General features: G+C 42.1%; 1 protein-coding gene across 6 annotated transcripts in view; it reads left to right on the forward strand.

Moving 5' to 3' along the window:
- CGNL1 (cingulin like 1) overlaps positions 1-25,557 on the forward strand; it is a 186,321-nt gene that overhangs the window by 70,390 nt on the left and 90,374 nt on the right. For 5 of the 6 annotated variants that reach the window (XM_077881241.1, XM_077881243.1, XM_077881240.1 and 2 more), the window contains 6 exons: positions 13,019-14,620; positions 15,461-15,555; positions 17,355-17,460; positions 19,656-19,757; positions 20,649-20,797; positions 22,084-22,219. In XM_077881241.1, the coding sequence (XP_077737367.1) occupies positions 13,037-14,620; positions 15,461-15,555; positions 17,355-17,460; positions 19,656-19,757; positions 20,649-20,797; positions 22,084-22,219 (2,172 nt within the window). In that variant the 5' untranslated portion in view covers positions 13,019-13,036. The remainder of the gene's footprint in view (positions 1-13,018; positions 14,621-15,460; positions 15,556-17,354; positions 17,461-19,655; positions 19,758-20,648; positions 20,798-22,083; positions 22,220-25,557) is intronic. The other variant, XM_077881242.1, reaches the window with a different exon arrangement.

Below are 25,557 nucleotides of genomic sequence, written 5' to 3' on the forward strand. Positions count from 1 at the left end.
TCATGACCTGAGTGAGCCGAGGCAGATGCATAGCCAACTGAACTACATAGGCGCCCTGAGTATTTTTTCTTTAAAGGCATCTGTACTGACACAAGCTTGTGAAATTGGGACACCTAGGAATAGGTTTTAACATCTCAAACTGCTTGTGAAAAGCTATTTTTAACACAATAAGACTAGTGTGGCTCCGAGTGGGCTATTTTAGCATGCTTTCAAGAGAGTGGATATAAAAATACCCATATTCCTATGCATACCAAAGAATATACTGACAAACCCCCAAAAGATAAAATGGGTAATACTTTTGTTTATTTACATAATTGAACCTTCTGTTTCTGGTTACTGCTTCAATTTCTAATTATTGAAGAACATCATGAATCATTAAACTTCAGTACCCAAGACATCTGTATAAAGTAATGATATTTCCGTATAAAACAAAAAGTGGAGTTGATGGCCTTTCCCCATCGCTGCTAGGGCTGGGGGTTATGAAGGTGTGTAGGCAAAAGCTCCCAGTTCTGACTTTTGCCCCCAGATGCCTCTGGCCCCCAGAGGCTGGAGAGGAGAGGATTGTCCCCTTGGGAAATGAGACCCAAGAGGAGACAGATCCTTGCTTTGAAAGGAGCTGTGAGTGGTACTTCCATACACATTTCATTTGAATATATATGTGCATTTATATCCTGCTCGTTTCTGTCTTTGTCCCTCTGGGCTGCTCCAACAAAATACTAGAGACTGGGTAGTTTATAAACAACAGAAATGGATTTCTCACCGTTTTGGAAGTCTAGAATCAAGGCACCAGCAGCGTGTGGCATTCTGATGAGGGTCCTATTCCTGGTTCATAGCTGGTGCCTTCTTGCTGTGTCCCCACAAGGTAGAAGGGACTAGAAGAATCTCTGGGGTCTTTTCTCTTTCTTTTATTTTTACTTTTTTTTTTTTTAAGATTTTATTTATTTATTCAAGAAGAGACAGAGAGAGAGGCAGAGACACAGGCAGAGGGAGAAGCAGGCTCCATGCACGGAGCCTGACATGGGACTCGATCCTGGGTCTCCAGGATCACACCCTGGGCCGAAGGCGGCGCTAAACCGCTGAGCCACCCAGGGATCTCCCTCTTTTATTTTTACTTTAAAAAATTTTTTAGCTATTCATTTGAGAGAGAGAGTGAGTGAGAGCACAGCTGGGGGTGGGGACCCAGTACAGGGCTCCATCCCAGGACCCCGAGACCATGACCTGAGCCGAAGGCAGACACTTAACCAGCTGAGCCACCCAGGTGCCTATCTGGGGTCTCTTTTAAAAGAACACTGATCTCATTTGTGAGGGCTCTACCCTCAATTACCTCAGCACTTCCCAGAGGCCCCATCATCTTTGGGGGTTAGGAATTCAGCATGAATTCTTTTGGGGTGGGGGGGAGACATAAGCATTCAGACCATACAACTCCAAATATAATCTGAGTCTCTCATATTAATGAGCTTAGCCACGTGGAGTTGTGCAGCCCACATTGGGCTGCCCAGGGAGACTGGAGCAGAGACGAAGAGCAGACAGTGAAGGTGGGGATAGGGTGGGACTGCTTTCAGGAAAGGAGAAGAGGGGTAAGGACTTCAGAAATGCTCAGATTATCTAAAAGAACGTTCCATTCTCCACTTACCCGAGTAACCAGTGCGAACGAGATCCAGCATGTTTGGCAAGACTTTGAGCTCTAGGACAGCCCCCTGCTCCTGCCACTCGCCCAACAATTTATCGGACTTCTGGTGCAGATGTTGCAATGATAACTGGATAACAGACAACCTGCATTTACATGTGTGGGAATCTGTTAGGTCTCTATTTTAGGTTTATTCTAATTTTATGTTTTAAGATTTTGGGTGGCTATCCAGTGTTCTCTTCTGTTTGTTTTTAGTAGTCATGCTGTGTGATGCCTCTGTGGGCAAATCCAGGTGCCTGTCTTTGATAGGCTAGTCTTTCTGGGTCCAGTGCAAACAACCTGAGAGGTGCATTTATGGCATTTGGTTGGCTTATGAATTGATGGCTGCAGGGAGGTGGGAAGGCTGCATGTCATGGACCTTTCCTTGATGGCCCTGGATTTTGCAATCATTTGGTGAGATTTCCTAGGATGCTGACTCCTGCCACCTTTCCCTGAAAGGCAGATTTCCCTGGTGATTTTTATTTTGAGTGACCAAGAAGAGATACTTGGCAGGAGGCATAACATATATTTCAGGGGAGAATGTCTAGCTTTGGAATTCACTTTGGAGAATTGTCTGAGGAAGTTCTGGGAATTGGGCTTCTTACAGTTGGCATTGTTGGAATTCCACGGTGTCCCTCTTACTTCCCTTAGAAGATGCTTGATAGCCCACGGACTATTTTCTGCCTTTGAAGTACACACATCATATAAACATGGGTGGGAAGGAAAGCCATAATGATGCTGATGATCAAGTTCTAATGTTTTATTTTTTCTTTTAAAAAAAAGATTTTATTTATTTATTCATGAGAGACAATGAGAGAGATGCAGAGACACGGGTAGAGGGATCACTCCCTGAGCTGAAGGCAGATGCTCAACCACTGAGCCACCCAGGCACCCCTAAGATATAGTGTTTTAAACAGTGACACATATAGCAGCTGGAGGTAGGAGTGTGTATGAATGGTGGGCATCGGAGATTTGTTATGGGAAATGTTGACTTTAAAAAAAGTGTTTTGGTTGCCTAAGTGGCTCAGTAGTTGAGCATTGCCTTTGCTCAGGGCATGATCCTGGGATCCTGGATCCAGTCCCACAGCGGGCTTCCTGTGGGGAGCCCTCCCTCTGTGTCTCTGCCTCTCTCTCTCTCTCATAAGTAAATCTTAAAAAAAAAAAAAAGTTCAAATTTTAAAAGGAGCTATGTGCATCGTGCCTACTTTATTAATTAGTTCATTCATTTATTCATTTGGTGCCTGCATGTGCAAGACACCGTCCTGGGTGCCAGGAATATGGCAAGGAGGAGGCCTCTTGGAAGAGTAACACTGCTCCTGAGATGTGACAGCCCTGAGGCTGATGGCATGCCAGTGTGGTGGGACATAGTGGCACACCGACCACGCCTGGTGTGATCGTATCAGATGCTGCGGGAGGCAGAAAATGAAAACGTGGTCCCTGCTCAAGAAAGAGCTTGGGTCCCTGGGACAGAAGGTCTGATCCTAAATCACTTGCCACCCCTGAGCCAGGTGTGACGTTGCAGGAAGTCACTGACCCCTCAAGAGTTTACACATCCCTAAAGGGGAGAAAATAAGGACTGTGAGGCTCTGAGCAGACAAGATGGTGCAAAGAAAGGTTCTGCACCTGCCATGGCACGGTGAGCCATGATGTGCATGCCTGACTCAGAGTTGGGCATTTGGAGCGCTTAAAATGCAGTTGTTGGGACAAAACCAATCAACAGGAGAGCCCCTGCTGGAGAGCCCATGTGGAGCCCCCAAAGGCAGACTGTCAGGAAATCCAGAACAGGCAGGAACTGCTGGAGTAGCTGAGCCTGGAAGAAGGAACAGGGTTTTCATAGCTGAAGGGAGATTGTTTTTTAACGGGGAAAAGAAAATGTTGAGGGTCGAGGTGGTAATAACTGTGAGGATAGAAGCTTCTCTCTCGCACCAGTAAAAGTGTTCCCTTCCTCTTGGTGGACTGCGAGAATTTTTTAATGGCAATGGTGTGAATGTGAGCAGAAAGGGTGCACGGAGTTTGAGGAGCATTCTGATGTTTGTTTGTTTATTTATTTATTTTTTAAGATTTCGTTTATTCATGAGAGACACACAGAGAGAGAGGCAGACACAGGCAGAGGGAGAAGCAGGCTCCACGCAGGGAGCCCAGTGTGGGACTCGATCCTGAGACCCCAGGATCACGCCCTGGGCTGAAGGCAGGTGCTAAACCGCTGAGCCACTCAGGCTGCCCCATTCTGATGTTTAGTGTTGACTATGATGTAGTTAGTGACAAGACTGGACAGATTTCTCAGGAAATCTAAAAGGACTCCCTCAGGTTTTAGGAAGTTCATTTCTTGGATATTTGGCTTCAGTGCAGGTTGTTTTAGGTAAGTATCATGTGTCAGGAATGGCAAGTAGGTTTTATTTTAGGTCTACACTGATTGTCAGTGACTCTAGGGGTGCATGTTGAGGAGGATTTTGAGGCTAAATTTTGGCGTATAGAAAAAAGGCAGTGATAGATAACCTTCTGTTTTTGTATTTGGGGCTTACACCAAACGTCAACACAAATGTCATGGATCTGTCTCTGGTTAAGATCTTTTCTGTGTGCTTGGCAACATAAAGACATTCATTTATTCTTGCAACAATTATTAAATTTCCACTATGGAGACAGCACTGTACTTTAGATTCTGAGCTGTTTGTGTTCTTAATTAGTTAATAAATTATTTCAGGATGTTGGTGATTAATGCTGTTCAGTTAATCAGTGGGGTTTTTAGCCTCTTTTAGCCTAAAAATGTTTTAAAAACATTTTATGATCAGAGTTAGCTTTCTTTTTTTTTAATTTAAGTTTTAAATTTATTTTTCTTTAGCCAAGGAGTAGGGGGAGAGGCAGAGAGAGAGAGAAAAAAAATCTTGGCATAGAGCCCAACATGGGACTTGATCTCACAACTCTAAGATCATGACCTGAGCTGAAACCAAGAGTCAGATGCTTAACTGATGGAGCCACTCAGGTGCCCCAAGAAGTTAGCTTTCTTGTGACCACAAATGCCACCTTAAATTTTTTTTCACCTATTATTTTCTGGTATTTCACTTAGCCTACAATATATGATTTAATTTTCACAATTATCTTATGCAGTCATCATCAGTAATCTGACTTTAGAGATAGGGAAACACTCGGAGATGTTAAAGAACCTGCCCAGAACCAAGATTTGACCAGAGTCAAATGTCAGAACACCTTCTCCACCCCCGCACCTGGTGCTGGGCTCCATTACTTGTCTTCACAATCACAGACTTCCATCTCTTAGCCCTATATTGGTGGGAGAACTTTTTAGAAATCATTACGGGGTCAAGAGGTGAAAAAGTATGAATAATATATCTTCACTGTTTGGACATGAATTCTGTATTTTTTTTTCAGAGACCATGTGGAATATAAAATATCAGTCACTGAATTTTAGAGTTAAAGTTGGGAATTTAAGAACATTATAAATGTAATTGGTAATATATATGCTAACCAGATAAGAAAAGAAGAGTGAGGTCAGAATGGCCAAAAGTAGAACAGAGACTAATGTAGTGGGGACTGTCCGTGGGGACAGGAGAGGCAGACTTTCAGAGAAGAGGTGGGGAGGGGGGTCCCTGGAAAGCCAACTTGGCACCCATGCTGCATCTGAGTGTGGTCAGTTGCTTAGTCCTAGTGACCCCTGATCCTTACACTTCTGGTTGATTCTCCAAAGCATCCATCCTTAGTTTAAAAGGAGGCTTTCTACAGGCCTTTTCCTCCCCACTCTCTTTAGCCACTTTCCTTTCTGTATGAGGCTGGATTTAGAGGCAAGCTGCAGCACTTATATTAAAAACTTATTTTTCTCCCCAAATGGAAAACATTTGGTTGTCATTCTCATTTAAGATGTTGGTCGTCATCCTCATCTTATTCAAACCATCCTGAACTATGTAGATTAGACAGCAACTCTGCTGTCATGTTCAAACCTCAGGGTTTATTTTTGAAATTGTCTTTCCTTGGAGTTCTGCAGCCTTGACTCTGTGAAGACATTCCCTTTGAAATCCTTAAAGGTTTTTTTTTTTTTTTAATTTTTCATTTTTATTAGAGAGAGCAAACACAAGCAGGGCGGGAGGGAGAGGGAGAAACAGGCTCTCTGCTCAGCAGGGATGTGGGGCTCGATCCCAAGACACTGAGATGATGACCTGAGCAGAAGGCAGATGCTTAATCAACTGAGCCACCCAGGCACCCCGAAATCTTCAAAGTTTGATCAGTTTCCTATGTTTGCACCACAGAACTGATAGGAAGGAAGGATGAAAAGAAAGATCATGGAGCTTAGTTTGGGTAAGACCGACTCTTTCTGTCATGTTGGGGAATATGCACATTTAAAAATCAATTTGCAGGATGCCTGGATGGTTCAGTGGTTGAGTGTCTGTCTTTGGCTCAGGTCATGATCCCTGGGTCCTGAGATCAAGTCCCACATCAGGCTCCCCCAGGGAGCCTGTCTCTCCCTCTGCCTATGTCTCAGCCTCTCTCTTTGTCTCTTGTGAGTAAATAAATAAAATCTTAAAAAAAAAAAAAAAAACAGTATACATTTTGCTAGTCTTAAGCTTTCCACACCCATTTTTCACTGAAGTTCTATTATGGATATACCCTCTAAAATTCATGTCTTCCCACCTGCCCTATAAGCAAGTCTTTTAGGAGTGAACATTTTGTCCACTCTTTAGAAGTGTTAACTTGTGTGTATCCGACTGGTAGTAGCTTCCCTCTGAGCAGAACAGCCACAGAATCTTACTCAGGGGAAATTACTTTTTGGTTTGTGGCTCACTTCTTATTTCCTGGAATGATGCTCAAGACTGCACGGAGGAGGCTCATTAGGTGCCTATCTCTGGTTTAGATGCTCTTTTAAATGACTTGTATGATAAAGCAAAAATTACTTGTTTCAAGCAACATACACAGAATCCTTTGACTATGCCAGGTGCCATGCTGGGTGTTTGGGCCAGCCTGGCCTGGCTCGTGTGGACTGTCATCCTCAGGAGGGAGGACAAGACCTGGCAGTGACATTTCCCAATGCCTAACTCTGTTTCCATGGTAGCTGGCAGGGCCTTTGGAATGGCTGATGAATATGCTTCTAGGTCTTGGGGTGCCACTAGGAATTAGAGCAGTGAGGTGGGGATATGTGGCCCAGCATTGTGACTAATCTCTGTGCTCAGCTGATAACATGTGATGGCCTAGAGAGAGGAACTGTGTTTGTCTGGCATATGTTCATAGTTCTTCCAAGTGCGAAGCTCTTTGTTCTTACTCCGAAATACACTCATTGATCTTGCTAACTAAAGCAATTATCATCATTTAGTGGTCTTTTCCAAAAGCATTATTTCCACTCCAAAACACCACTTTTGTTTGCCAAGTGCCAATGTTACGTCCTGGCAATTGGTCCACGTTTATTGCCAAATTATGTAAGTCCTTGGTTGTGCTTGGTCTCCAACTGAGCAAGTGTGTCTATGGAGCACATTAGGATTGTGGCATGGCCTGGTGTCTGAAAATGAACAGCTGTCCTTAAATTCATTCATTAATTCATGTTTACACTGTGATCGGGAAGGAAATCCACATTTGTTTAAAACACCAGTGCCCAGCTGAGAAATGTCATTCTGTGAAAATATTGGATTGAGGTTTGTTGTCAAGGGAATGTAAATTGTGGAGATTTCATGAAATTCAAATATGCGGATTAATTTGCTAACAGGGAGCTAAGATTATAATCAACTGAGGTGGCCTTATTCAAAGATTGAAATGTAATTAGTGTTGACTGTGGTAGCAGCAGCTAATGAAAAGGGCTGTAAAACCCTGGAAAAGAATTTTATTAATAAATATTAGAAGAAATATTTTCATAGAAAACTCAGAGTCAGCACAGAAGAGATTATTGGTGAGTAAAATGTGATCCCATTTAGCAAATATCATAAACAAAGCATTGCAGTGAACAAATTTGTTTGGTCAGAAGCTCTTCTGTTGAACAGTATTTGTTATAAACTTTCATGGATACAAACACTTGTAGAGATCCAGAATAACACATGCCAGTGCTACTCGCACACCGGATTGATACCCACCCAGGCATTCTGGTATTGGGCTCTATGCATCGCTTTTTCCATCTAAGGCTTGCTTGCTGTTCTTGTTCTAGTATTGAAATGTTTTTTTTTTTTTTTGAAATGTTTTATAAATATAATTAGCCTTGTCAAGCTAGATCAGTTTAAAAGCAAAGGATTTATCTATCCCCTTTTCAAAATCCCACTGAAAAGGTAGTGTTTAAAGCTATGAAGACAAAGAATGACCATGCAGACGTTATGGAGGAGAGCTCCATATGGAGGAGAGCTCACTCCATAGGTGGTAGGGTGATAGGGCTTTACCCTAAAGTGGCAGTGGTGGAGAGACAAGGTGACTTTCCTGTAGAGCCCCTGGGAAGCTCAGAGATGGAAGGCGAGATGGAAGGTGTCAGTTGCAGTAGGACGCAGGGATGAGGGGCTGAAACCTAGGGAACTATGTGAGTGTCTTGAGCAGCTAGCCCTCCAGAGCCATCTCTATACCCTGGATATCTAGACACCCACCTGTCTCTGCTCCCCCCACCCACCCCCCAGTCAACTGACTGGAGGAACTGAACTAGAATAATCTTGGAAGAGGATGTGGGTGGCTGAAAACAGAGGGATTGAATGAGAGCTGCTCTTTCCCTGCCCTATCCCATCATGCCAGTAGACACACCTGTGCAACCTCAGCAATGGATTGGAAGATTCTTTCCTTGGAAAATCAAGCCACTCCAGAAAAAAAATACCCCAGATACTGAAATGTACGTATCTCTCATTGGAAATCTTGGCACACCCCCTTTACTTGAAGCTCGCCAGCTAATAACTCCTTCACACTTGCAGAGCCTCCAAACTGCTTTTAGTACTTTACTGTTAAATAAGTCGGGCAGCCAAAGATCTGAGTCCTCTTAGGAAAGACTTCAACAGCAGAGAAAGGACCAAAACAAACCAGCAAAGAGAAACTTTACAGAAGATTGAGATATTGCAGAAGGCAGAAAAACTGTGTTTTCTTTTTCTTTCTTTCTTTCTTTCTTTCTTTCTTTCTTTCTTTCTTTCTTTCTTTCTTTCTTTCTTTCTTTCTTTCTTTCTTTCTTTCTTTCTTTCTTGATTTTTATTTATTTATTCATGAGAGACACAGAGAGAGAGAGAGAGAGAGAAGCAGAGACACAGGCAGAGGGAGAAGCAGGCTCCATGCAGGGAGCCTGATGTGGGCCTTGATCCCGGGACTACAGGGTCACACCCTGGGCCAAAGGCAGGCACTAAACTGCTGATCCCATTTTCTTTCTTTCTTTTTTTTTTTTTTAATAAAGTGTGCTCCTTTATTTTTATAAACTTTTTGAAATTAATTAATTAATTAATTTGAGAAAGGGAGGGAGGAACAGTGGGAGAGAGGAAGGAAGGAAGGAAGGAAGGAAGGAAGGAAGGAAGGAAGGAAGGAAGGAGCGAGCCAGAGAGCTGGGGGAGGAACAGAGGGAGAGGCAGAAGCAGGCTCCCTGCTGAGAGATGGGGCTTGATCCCAGGACCCTGGGATCTGGGATCATGACCTGAGCCAAAGGCAGGTGTTTAACCAACTGAGCCACCCATGCACCCCCGCCCCCAGAAACATATTTTCTTTTGATAAAAGTTAGTATCTTCAGAGAGAGAAGCTATTTCATATTTAAAATGAGAATAGCATTTATGAAACATATTAAGGGCACCTGGGTGGCTCAGTTGGTCTCTGCCTCTCTCTCTCTCTCTGTGTTTCTCATGAATAAATAAATAAAATCTTAAAAAAAAAACTGTCAGAGAAAAATACACAGGGCACACACACAGGAAAGGATATCATTATAGCAGAATTCTTAATGGCATCCCTGGGAGCTACAAGATAAGAGTAATACTTTAAAATATCAGAGGGAACATTATTTCTAACCCAGATTCTAAATTCAACTAGACGAGCAATCAAAAGTAAGCACAGAATTAAGACATTTTTCAAAACATAAGAACTCAAAAAGTTTACTCCCTTGGACCTCTTAAAAAGCTACTAGAATTATGCTCCCTCAGGCCAATTGGGTAAATTAAGAAAGAGGAAGATCTGAAACTTAGGAAATGATTCGGCACAGAAGGAAGATAGCAACCAGACCCTAGTATGAGACAGGAGGATGGAAGGCTGCAGAAGGGAGGGCAACCGGGGGAGAAGATCACCAAATTATCTGATATATTCGGTATTTGGAAATTAGTGCTGGTAAGCATCTAACATGCGGCTGATGAAAGGATAGGTAGGTGAATCGAAAAGAAGACAAGTGAAAATACCAATTAGATATATTTTTTAAAGATTTTATTTATTCATGAGAGACACCGAGAGAGAGGCAAAGACACAGGCAGAGGGAGAAGCAGGCTCCCTGCGGGAAGTCTGATGCGGGACTCCCATCACAGGACCCCAGGAATCACGACCTGAGCCAAAGGCAGACACTCAACCACTGAGCTACCCAGGCGTCCCCAGCAATTAGATATTAACTCTAGAAAAGTTAAAGTTTTGTAAGGAAAGATGGCCATAGTCTGTCTACAGTTTAGCTCTTTAATGAATAAATGTTTATGTAATCATAAAAGCATATATCAAAATAATATATAAATAACATTATAACCATAATAATATAAATATAAATAATATTGAGAAGCCAGCTGAATGAGAAATTTGCCTGTACAGTGTGCCATTTCCTACATGTAAAATGATGTTAGGAAATTGCAGCTAGGCATATTACTGAGCAATATGGAAGTGAGTACTAGAGAAAGAGCTAAAATTTGCAATTGGTTTCCTCTGGGGAATGCAATGGGGATGGGGAAGGGAAGCTGGGGAGTCCGAGTTTTCATTATATCTTGTTTTACTTTGATTAAAAATGAATTACTTAGGGCAGCCTGGGTGGCTTAGCGGTTTAGTGCCGCCTTTAGCCCAGGATGTAATCCTGGAGACCCAGGATTGAGTCCCACGTCAGGCTCCTTGCAGGGAGCCTGCTTCTCCCTCTGCCTGTGTCTCTGCCTCTCTCTGTCTTCCATGAATAAATAAATAAAATCTTAAAAAAAAAAAGAATTTCTTAATACTGTTAGGATAACTCTGAAAATAAAAGTAGGCATAATGAGATAATTGGAGTTGGTGAGTTAATGATGAATTTGTAGATGAATGTGCTTCTCTGAGTTGTTCCCATTTGTAAAATTAGAGGTGATGATGTCTAACATGTTTTACATTTAAAAAAATAATCACCAAGCAGAAGTGACAGCATTGTGCTAGTAGGAGACAGATGTATCCAGGAAGACCCAAGACAAACTGGAAAGACAAAATAAGTAAGGATGTACTGTAGCCGAATAAGTAATTGGTAAGGTTGTATGGATATCTTTTGAATTCTGTGTCTTAAAAAAGAGATCACATCCATTACCTCTTAAATGTTGACAAAAATGTCCGTATGTTTGCTTGCAAAGGAAAACCTCAATATGTTTAGAAAGGAAAGAATACTAGATACTAACTTTTTTGGCTACAGCACATGTAGAAATTCATGACATAAAGAAATAAAGAAAAAAAAAAAAAAAGAAGTAAAGACCCTCCAAGCCAAAACAACACAACTGCAAACAGACTGGATATGAAAAAACTTTCTCAAAAACAACTCATGGGTCAAAGAAGAAATCAAAACCACAGATTGAAACTATCATTTGAAAATAATGATAGAAACATTACTGTGGTAGAAATTATTGGCTGCCTTCCCAACATCAACAGGACATTGATTTTGTTGAGAGTGTCAATGACCAGCTAAACATCCCTGTTTCTCAATCTGCCCTTGGAGATAGGGGTGTGCATATGATTAACTTCTCACCAATAAGATAAGATCTAAAATAATACTGGTGGGTGGGACTTCCAGGAAAGCTCCTTAAAAAGGTTGACTCAGCTGGCCTAATAAACCTTTGGGGTAGGTGATGCCGAGTTAGCCATCTTGTAATCCTAAAGTGTCTGATACATGCCAAAGGTAGATGAGTAGAAAGGTAAAAGAAGTGTTCCTCAGAAATACCTTGGCATCCATTGGACTTCCTGCCTCTGGCAAAAAAAATCCTAACTCTTAAGTTGCTCTTTTGGGTCTCTTTGTGAGTAGGAACCAACACAGTTCCTAACTTTGAAAATGTGGATCAGGGCAGCCCCGGTGGTGCAGCGGTTTAGCACCGCCTGCAGCCTGGGGTGTGATCCTGGAGACCTGGGATCGAGTCCCACGTCGGGCTTCCTGCATGGAGCCTGCTTCTCCCTCTGCCTGTGTCTCTGCCTCTCTCTCTCTCTCTCTCTCTCTCTCACTCTCTGTGTCTCTATGAATAAATAAACAAAATCTTAAAAAAAAAAAAAAAATGTGGATCAGATAGATGATTTTCTTGGAAAATGTGCTACCAGACTGACTCCAGAATAGAAGAAAAACTGAAAAAGGCCCCTAGCAGTGAAAGAAACGAGAGAGCTGTTATCTGTGACCAGTTGTTGGAGTTCTTCAGGTGGGGTGGAAGTGAATTTCTGGTGGGAGGCCTCAGAGTGTGGGCTGGGCAGGGCATCCTGCCTGGTCATCTATGTGCGGTCTCTTGACAATGGTGGCCACACCCCAGAAAGGTGATGGCACCGATTCTTGGCATTAGGACATATCCCAAAATAAAGGGCCCTGAGTCTTTAGTTTATTTTTTTATAACAAGTTTCAGATCAATGTGTTACTGGAGCCTTTTTGTTAAGAAAAAATAATGAGAAATTAGTTTTAATCATTTACTCTCATTGTCAGCCTCATGAACAAAGTAAAAAAAGTGTCCTGAACATTATATCCAAATAAATAGATTTCAAAGCAAGATCGTGCATAAAAAAGTAAAAAGTGTTACTCCAACAGAAAGATCAGTAGTACAGGAGAAAAGAAAAAATGGTGAACATCAGAAATGCCTCTAGTCTTAATCGTTTCATGGAAAAGTACCGTGTTCTCAAGTGCTAGTAACTGGAACATCCTATTGGTTAAAGATAAATAGCATAAGGTGTGAGGAAACCAACTAAGGAAAAAAACAAAGCAACCAGAACAGCCTGTCAGCTAGAAACAGAATAAGGAGGTCATGCCAAAGGTGTCAGGTTATTATGCCCGTCTTCCACCCAAAGGCTAGGGTTCAAGCGCAGTGTTGACAACGCCATGGTCACTGAGGGCATCCAGAAAGGCCTGTTTGGATGAGCATTTGGTTCTGAAGTGGCCTTGCTGGTTAAAGTGTTCTGTTTCCTGTGAACTTTCCCCTCATAATCTTCATTTAAACAGATGTAATTCTAACCTAATGTCCTCTTTTCCCCCATCTTGCCCAGTAGCGGAAACGGTGAACCATGGAGCTGTATTTCGGCGAATACCAACACGTACAGCAAGAATATGGCGTCCATCTGAGACTCGCAAGCGATGATAGCAAAAAGCCAAGGAATTCCCAACACTCTAAGGCAGGCTCCTATGGTGTCAGTATTCGGGTGCAGGGAATCGATGGTCACCCCTACATAGTCCTGAATAACACAGAGCGGTGTCTGGCAGGCACATCTTTTCCTGAAAATGGGCCACCATTTCCATCTCCAATGAGAAGTAACCTGCCTCTGCATTCCAGCAACGGGTCCGTGCTGGAGGAGAGCAGCGCAGAGGAATTGCAGCTCCCAGAAAATCCGTATGCCCAGCCCAGCCCAGTAAGAAACCTGAAACAGTCCTCTCTCTTCGAAGGCAAGAACGGGGTTCTAGAACGCAAAGAGGGGCCAATGAAGCCATCCCACGTGTTGAACTTTCAGAGGCATCCAGAGCTTTTGCAGCCCTATGACCCTGAAAAGAATGAATCGAACTTGCAAAACCACCAGCCTCCTGAGCATAATTGGCTAAACACATTGACAGAAGAAGGTACCAACAATAAGAAGGCATGGACCTGCTTCCCCAAGCCTGGTAGTTCCCAGCCTACCAGCCCTCCTTTGGAAGATGCGGGCAAATCCGGCGTGACGGCCATCCGTTTGTGCAGCTCTGTGGTCATCGATGACCCCAAGAAGCAGACCTCAGTGTGCGTAAATGTTGAGAGCTGCACCGGGGAGGCGCTGGTAGGGGAGGCCCCTTCCCCTAGTGGGAGGTCCCCCACTGCCCACAGCCCGCACACCCATCCTGAAGCCAAGAAAGCCAGGCCGGACGTGCTTCCCTTCCGGCGACAAGATTCAGCGGGACCTGTCCTGGACGGAGCTCGGTCCCGGAGGTCCTCTTCCTCGTCGGCAACCCCCACGTCGGCCAACTCTTTGTACAGATTTCTGCTTGATGATCAGGAATGTGCCATCCACGCTGACAATGTGAATCGCCACGAAAACAGACGGTATATCCCCTTCCTGCCAGGAACTGGGCGGGATATTGACACGGGATCAATTCCTGGTGTGGACCAACTGATTGAAAAGTTTGACCAAAAACCCGGGCTTCAGAGGAGAGGAAGGCCTGGGAAGCGGAACAGAATCAATCCAGAAGACAGGAAGAGGTCCAGAAGCGTGGATAGTGCCTTTCCTTTCGGTCTGCAGGGGAACTCGGAGTACCTCAGCGAATTTAGCCGGAACCTGGGCAAGTCCAGCGAACACCTCCTCCGCCCGTCGCAGGTGTGCCCGCAGCGGTCACCTGCCCAGGAGCACCGCGGGAGACAGAGCGTGGGCCGCGCCTTCGCCAAGCTGCAGGGGGCCCACCTCCGGCCTGCCCAGCAGAGCAAAGATGGGAAAGCTCCAGCAAACAGAGGGGGTCGGGAGAGTACAAACACGCGTGTGTCCTCCCCCCCAGCCCAGAATAAAAAGGAGGACGAAATCAAGACAGCCACGGCGACGCTGATGTTACAGAATCGGGCCCTAGCGACTTCGCCCGACTCTGGTGCCAAGAAGATTTCTGTGAAGACATTTACTTCCGCCTCCAACACTCAGGTAATGCTAGTGGGTCTGGTCCGTCTGTTTTTCCTCCTTTTTAAATTTCTTCTGCTGCCCCATGCTGCAGGAGTCTACAGGGCTGCGGACCCTCCGTCTTGAATCACTAATTGCACAGCCAATTAGTTTTAGTTTTCCCCTACAGAGTTTTCAGCCTACTGCCAATTGTATGGTTTCCCAAGTTAATTCAGCTACAGCTGGAATCCCATTGTGGGCTTGTCTGTAAAGTGACTTGTCAACACTATATGCTTGATTTTTGTGTTGGCGTGTGTGTGAAATGTGAAAGTGTGCAGAATTCGCTTCCTCACAGAGGTTCAGTGCTTAGGTTTGTGTAGATACATTGACTTCTCTCATGAAATTGAGTGACTGGGTTAATATCTGGTCTGAGAAATTAGGTTAATTTTAATTTAGGTGAATCCTAAAGTGATGGAATTTATTTAAGTAATAAATATTTTTCCTAATTGCCAGGTATATGTGATGTTTAGTATGTTTAGTGTTTTGGTGGTACCAATAAAAAATAATGATAGTGGTAAAAATGATAATATGGTTGGTAAGTGTCAGGCACTATTTGTTATAGATTCTAGGATTGCACCAACCCTATGAAGGTAGATACTATTAATCTCTATTTACAGGTGAGAAAATTGAGGTGAGGAAAAGTTAAGTAACTTGCCCAAGGTCACAAAGCTGCTGAGTGGTGGGGCCAGTTGTAATGAGGATCCTTACCTGAGGAATTGTTTTCAGAAAATAGGAACGTGTTTGGAAGCTTCTGCTTCAGGGTTTTGCCTTCTTCCTGGAAACTTTATCCTGTGGTCTAATACCAGGCTTTATTTTATGTTCCAGGCCACACCAGATCTGTTGAAAGGCCAACAAGAGCTCACTCAACAAACCAATGAGGAGACGGCCAAGCAGATACTTTACAATTACCTCAAAGAAGGGTTAGTGATTTTCCTTAAAGGAGCAAAGTCTTATCCATTCTGATGTGGTCTTAATTTCCTTTACTGGGATCTTGTGTTTTGCTCTTCCTTCCTGCCTGTGTGAACTATTAGAGGCTTAGAGGCTGAGGAGTCAATGTCTGGGGTTTTCATAAGAGTATTTGAATCTTGGGGCGGGGGGGGGGGGGTGGTAGATGTGAAGAGCAGGGGGATAATGAAAAAAAAATATATATAAAACTTAATTTATTTTAAGTAATCTACATCCAATGTGGGACTTGAACTCATGACCCCACGATCAAGAGTTGCCAGCCAGGCGCCCTTATTTTTCAAATGACTCTTTATTGTTTGAAAAGTTCAAAGATGGGAAGAATGTCTACTCTTCAGTTTTGACTGAGTCTGCCACCTTGAGTTCTTCATGCATACAGTAGTAATCAATTGTCTCTTATTAGCAGTTATAAATAAAACCACCTTTTCCCCTCCCCAGAGTTGACATTGGCCAGGAGCCAATGCTTCCATGATATTTAAAGCATGTATGAGTCATTTAAAAGCACTGCCTTTCACATACTTATCTTGGAGGTTGAGTTTGAGTAATCTGGTTTTCAGTCCTTGCCTTAGATACTATAGGTCAGGAATTTGCAGTTTCTGTTTCCATTGTCTCATCTGATAGGATTAAAAAGGAAAAAAAGTTTTATAACCTGACGTGACTGCAAGTCTCTTGGCAAGTACTCATTGGTATGAAAACACTTCATATTTTTGCATCGTATCTTAAAATTACAGGGCTGACAAAATAGTTCAGAATACAAGAGGGGGCTCTTTTTGGCATGAGGGTGGGGGGGGTGGGGAGTAACTGAAGAGATTTTTCTAGGTAAGAACTAGTTGTTGGTGTCTCTCTGTGAAGGGTTTTACCATGTTAAGATTCAGGGAGAAGAACTTCTGATTTTTAAAATTCTATCTCTAAATTCTTTTATAATTTTTTGCTTATGATTTATTGAGAGACTAGTGAGCCAGACTTTAACGAGAGGTGATCATTTGAGGAAACGTATTTAAAATATTTTTCCTAATTGTCAGGTATATGTGATAAAAGGTGTTGTTGAAGTTAATAAAACTCTATCTAGAGGTGTTTGTGTGGCTTAGTCGGTTAAGCATCTCGCATTGGCTCAGGTCATGATCTTGGGGTCCTGGGATCGAGCCCCACATCAGGCTCCCTACTTAGTGGGGAGTTTGCTTCTCTCTCTCTCTCTTTCTCTCTCTCAGTTGCTTGTGAGTAAATAAATGAAATCTTTTAAAAAACAAGCAAAAAAACTCTTATCTGATCATTACCTGTGAAAGTGTAGACAGAGCTAATCTCAGCTTTGGCGATCAATTTTTTTAAACACAGGCTAAAAATGAGTTAAAGTCACTGTAGATCATTCTTAGTATGAGATTCACAAGTAAAGTGTGTGGCTATGGGTTGTGTGTGAGAGAGACACACAGAAGAAATTCCGTGCTGGAATAAGGAATTTGAGTCAACAAATTACTGAATTTTCACTGTATTTTTTTTCTCCAGGCTTAGAATGTGGGTACATCTCTTTCACATGTTTGGAAATGGGAACCCTAGTCCCAACTTGAGTGTTAACATGTAACAATTTATTTGAAGAGAAATACACCATCCTGTTCTTCTCATTCTGGTTTTGTCTGCAGCCTTAATTAATTAATACCTCTTGTAGTTTATTTTCTTATTTTGTGTGTCCTGGCACCTCAAGTATCCTGAGACTCATGGTTGTACCCCTCACTGTTTTTTTCTGCTGCTGCCTCTTTTCCAGAAGCACCGATAATGATGATGCGACTAAACGGAAAGTCAACCTGGTCTTTGAGAAAATCCAGACTTTAAAGTCTCGAGCAGCAGGGAGCACACAAGGAAATAATCAAGTAAATTGGAGTTCTGTATTCTGCAGAGGGTGTTTAACTCAGAATGTGGTGAACAAATTGCAAATTGTTTCTTCAGCCTGTACATTTGGTTATTGCAGTAAGTGGGAAGTTACCTGAGTAGTGAGCAGGACCTAAGACGGAAGATCATGTTGTAAATATTATGCACCCGCCTTTTTTTCAGAAAGGTTTTAAGAGATTTCATTTTAAAAGTATGTAACATATAACAAGATGGAACAAAAAAGGTGGTGACATTTAGAGAAAATAAGAATAGGAAGAACAAATTGAAAATCATGGCAACTCTAACATGTCCAAAGTATCGAAGGAAAGTGAGTGTGAACTGGACCCAAGCTCTAGAACTTCAGAAAATAAGAAGAGGATAAGAACAAGAGAATAAAAAAAAATAAAAATAAAAAAATTAAATTAAATTAAAAAAAGAACAAGAGAATAAGGAATAGAGGCCAGTGAGGCCAACCAGCATGAGTGAATGCGAAAAGCAGTGGAGTGGGGCCAAAATCTTTTTTTAAAAAACTTGCCTGTTTTATTTATTATACCGGCTTCCAGTTGGGACTTGGAGATTTTTTTTATGTGGTTAAAGGAGTCATCTTGTATTTGATGAACATCTGCTATGTGCCAGACCCACCTTGTGCCCTGAAAGGAAGCAACATTTAAGAGGGATGACTAGAAGCTTATTCTTCAGTCCTGCACCATCTTTCTGGGACACACTTCTTTCTGGTGTGGGACACACTTCTTTCTGGTGTGTCTTCTCTTTCCCTACTGGGGAATTCTGCAGGGAAAGGAAAGAGTGCACCAGAGACAGTTCACAGGAAGTTTGTCTATAGCTTCTTTTTTTTATTTAAAGAATTTTTTTTTTTTTAAAGAATTACAGAAGTTTCCATTGTAGGCTGAAGAGGATGGGCCATCATCAATGGGCTTTGAACAGGAATGACTAGTGTCGTATTTGTAGAAATTCATTCCTTTGTAGTTTTTGGAGAGAAGTAGGATGAGAGGAAGGGAACCAGTTAATCTGCTGCCGAGTGAAGCCAGGGATGATGAGAAGGTGAACCATAATGTTCAGACTTCTGGCTGGGAGCACGGCACCATGACTGCTTCATTGCCTGTTATTTTCTGAATCTGATTATCTGTGAGTACAGGCTTTGGAGTTTTATCTTTTTTGGTGTCAGTTGAATGATTTCCTGTGAGAGAAGGAAGGACCATATTGGAAAAAGCAGGATAAGCAGAGTTTTCGTTTGGGTGAGAACAATGTACGATTTGCCTCATTGGGTTGGATTTAGATTTCCGTAACAGACTGTTCTCATTTTGCCTAAGAAAATAGGAAGTCCTGTGTTTTTGTTGATGGTTGGGTTCAGTTAACTTCACAGGAGTAGGTGAGGAAGTAGCTCATTCCAAGTCCACACATAACTCACACCTGGATTCAGGCACGTGAGAGCCAAGACACGGCTTTTCCTAGCTTTGATTCCTGCTTTTTATCCCTTTTCCTCCATTCTGTGGTGTTCTAACCACTTTCTTGTAGGATTTTAGCCAAATCCTTTGGAGCGCATCTTCCTGTTATTATAGCCATGGAAAAAAAATGAGATCCTTAATATTCATACTCAGAGTCTGTTTTCTAATAGACTCTCCAATCAGACCCCTCTTTGTTATATCTGCCTTCATTATGGAAATGTAGCATCTAAAAGAATAAAGCAAATTCAGCCACGATACATTTATTTACTACTTGTATACAGGCATATGCAGAGAGCGAGAAAATCTCAGGTTCTGGAATAATAATTTCCAATATAGTGGAAGTTCTGTAACAGATTGTATGAGGAATCTGGCAAACACAGAAACCTGGGCTTTGGATATAACCTTAGGCAGTGAAGGAATCTTCAACAAATACTAATTTTTATCTTTTTACATTGCTTTGTTGGGGTGTGACTTATATACACTAAATTGCACAAATCTTAACTGTAGAGTTCATTGAATTTTTAGTATAGGTGCGTGTCCATGCACACACCACCCAGATAAGATGCATAGCACTCTGATCACCCCCAGAAGGTTTCCCTGCACCCCTTTCTCTAGAGGGGTTTACATTTGAATGGAGTCTTAAGATTTTGATGTTACTGTTCAGATTACATTTTGGAAGAGAAAACAAAGCATCTCAAACATTTACATTAGGGTATCTCTGCAATTAATTACAGGCTTCTAATTCTTCATCTGAAGTCAGAGATCTGCTGGAACAGAAAAACAAGCTGACCACAGAAGTGGCTGAACTTCAGAGACAGCTTCAACTAGAAGTCAAGGTATCTGATATTTCCTTTATGTTATTTTTTAGATTTTTGTTTTGCAAAGAATATTTTAAGCAAATCTGGATGCCCAAGTGAAGCAAAAGCCAGTTTATTTTCCTGCTAAAAGAATTGTTCCTCTTACCACTGAGTAAATTCCTGTATATTTGGCTCCTGCTGTCCAAAGAACTTAAAAGAAATTTTTTTAAAGTAGCTAAAATCTATGACTACCATTTGCTTTTATTTTTTTTTTACTTTATTTTATTTTAAGATGTTTTATTTGTTTATTCATGAGAGATGCGGGACTCGATCCCAGCACCCTGGGATCATGACCTGAGCCAAAGGCAGATGCTCATCCACTGAGCCACCCAGATGCCCGACACTATTTGCTTTGACAGAGTAAAACACTGTTGGAGTCAGGCAGTCCAGTAGGAAACTAAATACATATGAAATATCCGAACTGAGTAATGGAAATAGCAGACTGAAGTTTAGCTGTCTTTATTTCTTTTGGGAGTATTACAACTCATTCAATATTTGATACTCTTTCTAGCTGCAAACCCCCAGCCTAATGATGTGAGTTCATTAAATTGTGTGATAGGGGCAGCCCAGGTGGCTCAGTGGTTTAGCGCGCCTTCAGCCCAGGGCCTGATCCTGGAGACCCGGGATCGAGTCCCGCGTCGGGCTCCCTGCGTGGAACCTGCTTCTCCCTCTGCCTGTGTCTCTGCCTCTCTCCCTCTCTCTGTCTCTCATGAATAAATAAATTAAATCTTTAAAAAATAAATAAATAAATAAATTGTGTGCTAAGTAAGCGCAAAGGCGTGGAGGCCGTCAAGAGTTTCAAGGGAGTCTTCTGTGGCATTACATTAACGTTCAGGGGAGGTGCTTTAAAATCACATGTGTTCATGTTAGAATCAGCAGAACATCAAAGAAGAGAGAGAGAGAATGAAAGCAAATCTGGAGGAGCTCCAGGGCCAGCATGATAGTAAAGTGGAAGAGAACTCCATGCTACAGCAGCGCCTGGAAGAGAGTGAAGGGGAGCTCCGCAAGAACCTGGAGGAGTGAGTTCTGGCCCAAGAGCCTGTGCCCTTCCTGGGTTCTTGCATCCGAGGTAGCAAGAACCTTTTTGTCCGTTTACTACGACCCAGCTTTCCAAATACTACTATAGGGGCCTCTGACCCTTCCTTCTCTCCCTCTTATCCTTGTAAAATTGTGAAGCTGGTGACACATGGAGACTGGTAAGCACTCTCCATGGACTGTACCCAGCCTCCAAAAGGCATGTCCTATGACTTCTGAAATCTCCCAGTTTGTGGATTTTATCCTGAATGATGCCGACCCGATACTTATGTTGAGTTTGCAGAGAGGGAAAGTCAAAACCACGATGGCCCTGTCATTGTGTCATAGTAAAATCTGTGACAAAAGGATCTGAAACCAAAGTCTGAAAATGTACAGTGCTATTAAGCTCTTTGGCCGTGGTGGACTCCTTAAGTGAAGGTTTAACCAGGACTGAAATTGAGAAGGAAATTCAAGAAAAATAAGGCATTGTATAATAAAATAATTTGATTGCCTTTGCAATTTTGACAATGTGGTGTTTGCTTTTTAAAACATTTTTAGAGGTTAATTTTGGAAAAATTTGTGAAAAAAAAACAAAATTTAAGGTGTACTAAATAGATTTTACAAAATCAAAAGGTAAAATAGTTGTAAATTTAGATTTAGAACAGTGGCTGGCAAACTTTTTCTGTCTGATATTAAATACTTTATGGTTTATGGGCCATCTGGTCTCTCTGTTGGACCCATTCAATTCTGCCATTGTATTGTGCAGATGACCATGGGTAACACATAAATAAATGAGCATGGCTATATTCTGATAAAACTTTATTTACAATATTTGACTGTGGGCCAAATTGGCCAGTAGACCATAATTTGCTGATTCTCCTGAGGCTGATGACAGAGTAGGGGGTAGAGAAAAGGGTGGCTTTGGTGAAAGCATTATCAAAGAGGTTGTGGGTTTTTGGGTCAATTTCTTATCTTTCTTATTGTCTAAATTATAATACTCTGTGCTTTCCTTTTGGGGAAGAAACTGCCACCTTATATAACTTTATAACCTTCCCCATTACATTGGTTTGAGTTCTCAATGGCCTTCTTATTGGGCAAATTAGACTCCAGACATGAGTTCTTACCAGTGCCTTTTCTGGTTTGTGATTCCTTGTTCAGTATAGAACAGAGAATCAGAGGCTCCTTGGGGCTTTAGATAACTCTGCTTGACCACCTAAAGGTTTGAAATTAGTTTGGATGAGAAAAAGGAGGGCCTAGGACATATTCTCTGATGGGTTTCCTCCCGTGCCAGATTGTTCCAGGTGAAGATGGAACGGGAACAGCACCAGACTGAGATCAGGGATCTCCAGGACCAGCTCTCAGAAATGCATGATGAATTGGACAGTGCTAAACGATCTGAGGACAGGGAAAAGGGAGCCCTGATTGAGGTAAGGGGGGCTGTGGGATCCGGTGATGAGAGGCCCCATCTGCCTGGAGAGGATGGGATGGGTGGAGGTGGGGGGGAGACTGGATATGATGAACCATATTCTGTTATGTGCATTTGCTCCACTGTGCCTATGGCTAGATTCCATAAAAATATCATGTAATACTTTTTAAATTTTGTCTTAGGAAAAATTTCAACCATACAGGAAGGTAGAAAGAGTAATTTGTTAACCCCATAGAGCCCCAACCCAAATGCACCAGTTGTCAACATTTGTCATACTTACCCTGTTTCTTCACATCCATTCATTTTTCCTATTATTTTTTCATCAGTTCATCTATTTGTCTTTGCTGAATGATTTCAAAGTAAATTATAGATAATACCACATTTCACTCCTAAATTCTTTGGCATGCATCTTTAAAAAATTAGGGATTTTGTTATAACCATAATACTATAATCATACCTAAAACAATTAGTAATTCTTATAACAATAATTCTAATACCTGGTCCTTATTCAAAATTTTTTCAGTTGGCCCTCAAATATATATATATATATATATATATATATATATATATATATATTTAAAGATTTGTTTATTTATGATAGAGAGAGAGAGTGAGAGGCAGAGACACAGGGGGAGGGAGAAGCAGGCTCCATGCCGGGAGCCCGACGTGGGACTCGATCCTGGAACTCCAGGATTGCGCCCTGGGCTAAAGGCAGGCGCTAAACCGCTGTGCCACCCAGGGATCCCCCCTCAAGTATATTTTATAATTGCTTCCCCCACCCCCAAGCCAGGATCCAATCAAGAATTGTATATTGCTTTAATTGTTCTCTCTCTCTGAGTTTAATTATCTTAGTATAGATCCTGCCACCAATTTCCTATTGCCTGCTCTCTTTCTTCTATCCCATTGATTTTCCAGAGACCAGACCAATGGCCCACATTTCTGAATTTGTTTATTTTCATATGGTGTCCATTGACTTGTTCTACCTCCATCATTTCCAGTAAATTTGAAGTGAGATCTAAATAGTAATAGATTCAGGTTAAACTTTGGGCAAAAACACTTTGTAAGTCATGCTAGTCATGGGAAAGCATTTTAAAGATGTTCATGCCCATATAGCATTTACCACAGTTTTTGTTTAAGGCCCCCACAAGAGTGGAAGCTCCAGGAAGCAGGGTTGGTGATGGTTGGCTTAGCATTTTATTCATAGCAGCTATCCCAGTGTCTGGGACATATAGCACGTGGTAAATATTTGGTGGCTGGTTGGATGGATGCGTTATGAACGAATGAGTGAATGAATGAATTTATTTGCTATATACATAGGCTGCCTGTCTGGCTTCCACCCATATCAGTATATTTCCTGTTGAATATTCTTAGTGATTCTTAGAGTCAGTGGATGAAGTGGACTCTTTCCTCTGCTTACCATTGATTAATTATTGTGTGGTTTCCCAAAGACGATCGTTATCTCTTCCCTGAATTAAATCACCATCCTGTTGAGGGGATAGATGCACACATAGGTTGTGAAGATCTACATTTTTTTTGTTGGGAATGGGTATAATTGGGCATTAGAAATAGAACGTCTATCTCTGTGCCCATTTAGATGTTTTGATATTGGCTGTAATTATCAGAACCTGTATTTTTGGTATAGTTTTGAAGCTTATTTCCTTATAAGTTTCAGTTTGTAGGAACAGTCAACAAATAAATGATACGCAATTTAGAATAATGTAATAAAAAAAAAAGGAGGAGGAGATACCACACAAAAATGAAACAATAAAGGTACCTTGTCAGCATTTACTTCTCATTTTCTGCAGCTTTCTCCCTGATGGCCTGGGTCTTTTTTTTGTCCTGGTCTTGGAGTTCAAATTTCTGGCTGTCTCCAAGTCTTGGCTGTCAAGTATTTTCTCACACCCTTCCTTGTTTAGTTTTGGAGTAATTCTCCAGGAGGGATTTTAGTTCTTGCTCTTTGGAACTTAGAGTTTGCTCCCCATGATTTCACGGTAGCAGAGAGCAGAATGCTGGTGGTCACTCAGTATAGGTGTTTTCATGAATTCATTTCTCTCTCTCTCTCTTTTTTTTAAAGATTTATTTATTTATTTATTCATGAGAGACAGAAAGAGGCAGAGACACAGGCAGAGGGAGAACCAGGCTCCACGCAGGGAGCCCAATGTGGGACTCGATCCCAGGTCCCCAGGATCATGCCCTGGGCCGAAGGCAGATGCCAAACTGCTGAGCCACCCAGGGATCCCCTGAATTCATTTCTCATATGGGCAGAAGGGAGTTGTTTCTCTTCTCCCCACATGAGTATCTCTGTCTCCACTTAGACCTTTCCTCCTGAGAAGGCCTTGGGCGTCTTAGCACCTATTTCTCTCTTTATCCAATGACCTTTATCTTAAAAACCACCACTTTGTGGTATTAATACTGCTTCTTGGGGATCCCTGGGTGGCTCAGCAGTTTAGCGCCTGCCTTCGGCCCAGGGCGTGATCCTGGAGACCCGGGATCGGGTCCTATATCAGGCTCCCTACACGGAGCCTGCTTCTCCCTCTGCCTGTATCTCTGCCTCTCTTTCTGTGTATCTCATGAATAAATAAATAAAATCTTTAAAAATAGTAATAGTAATAATACTGCTTCTTGTGGCTCTACCTTCTTCTAGGGGCTGAGTTACAAAGACAAGGTACATTAGAATGAGGCTTTTAAAATGGGTGTATTTGTCACTAAAATATGAAAACCTCATAAAATGGGGGCTCCTGGGTGGCTCAGTCAGTTAAGCATCCATCTCTTAATTTCAGCTCCAGTCATGATCTCAGGGTCGTGAGTTTGAGCCTTACATTGGGCTCTGCACTGAGCATGGAGCCTGCTTAGGATTCTCTCTCTCTCTCTCTACCTCCACTGTGCCTATGGCTAGATTCCATAAATACCTTTCCATAGATACCTTTCCCTTCTCCCTCCCTCCCTCCTTCCCTCCCTCCCTCCCTCTGGTCTTCCTCCCCTGTTTGTGTGCTCTCTTTCTCTCTCTCAAAACAAAATTAAAAATTTTAAACAGTATAAAATGGAATTTTAAAATGGAGGGGTGGCAGAAACATATTTTCCTAACATATTATTGACTATTTTTATTTCTACATCTTCTATTTTTATTTCTACATTTATTTCTACATTGCCTCCGTATCATTGATAGCTTTCATCTACTCTTACAGCTTTGATACCTGCTTTTAAAAGTTCTTTTTTCAAGGGTCATCTGGGTGGCACAGTCAGTTGAGCATCTGACTCTTGGTTTGTCTCAGGTAGTGATCTTGGGGTCATGAGATCAAGCCCCATGTCAGACTCCGAGTTTAGGGTGGAGTCAGCCTC

Source organism: Canis aureus, chromosome 32 (genome assembly GCF_053574225.1).
Source record: "Canis aureus isolate CA01 chromosome 32, VMU_Caureus_v.1.0, whole genome shotgun sequence".
NCBI lineage: Eukaryota > Metazoa > Chordata > Mammalia > Carnivora > Canidae > Canis > Canis aureus.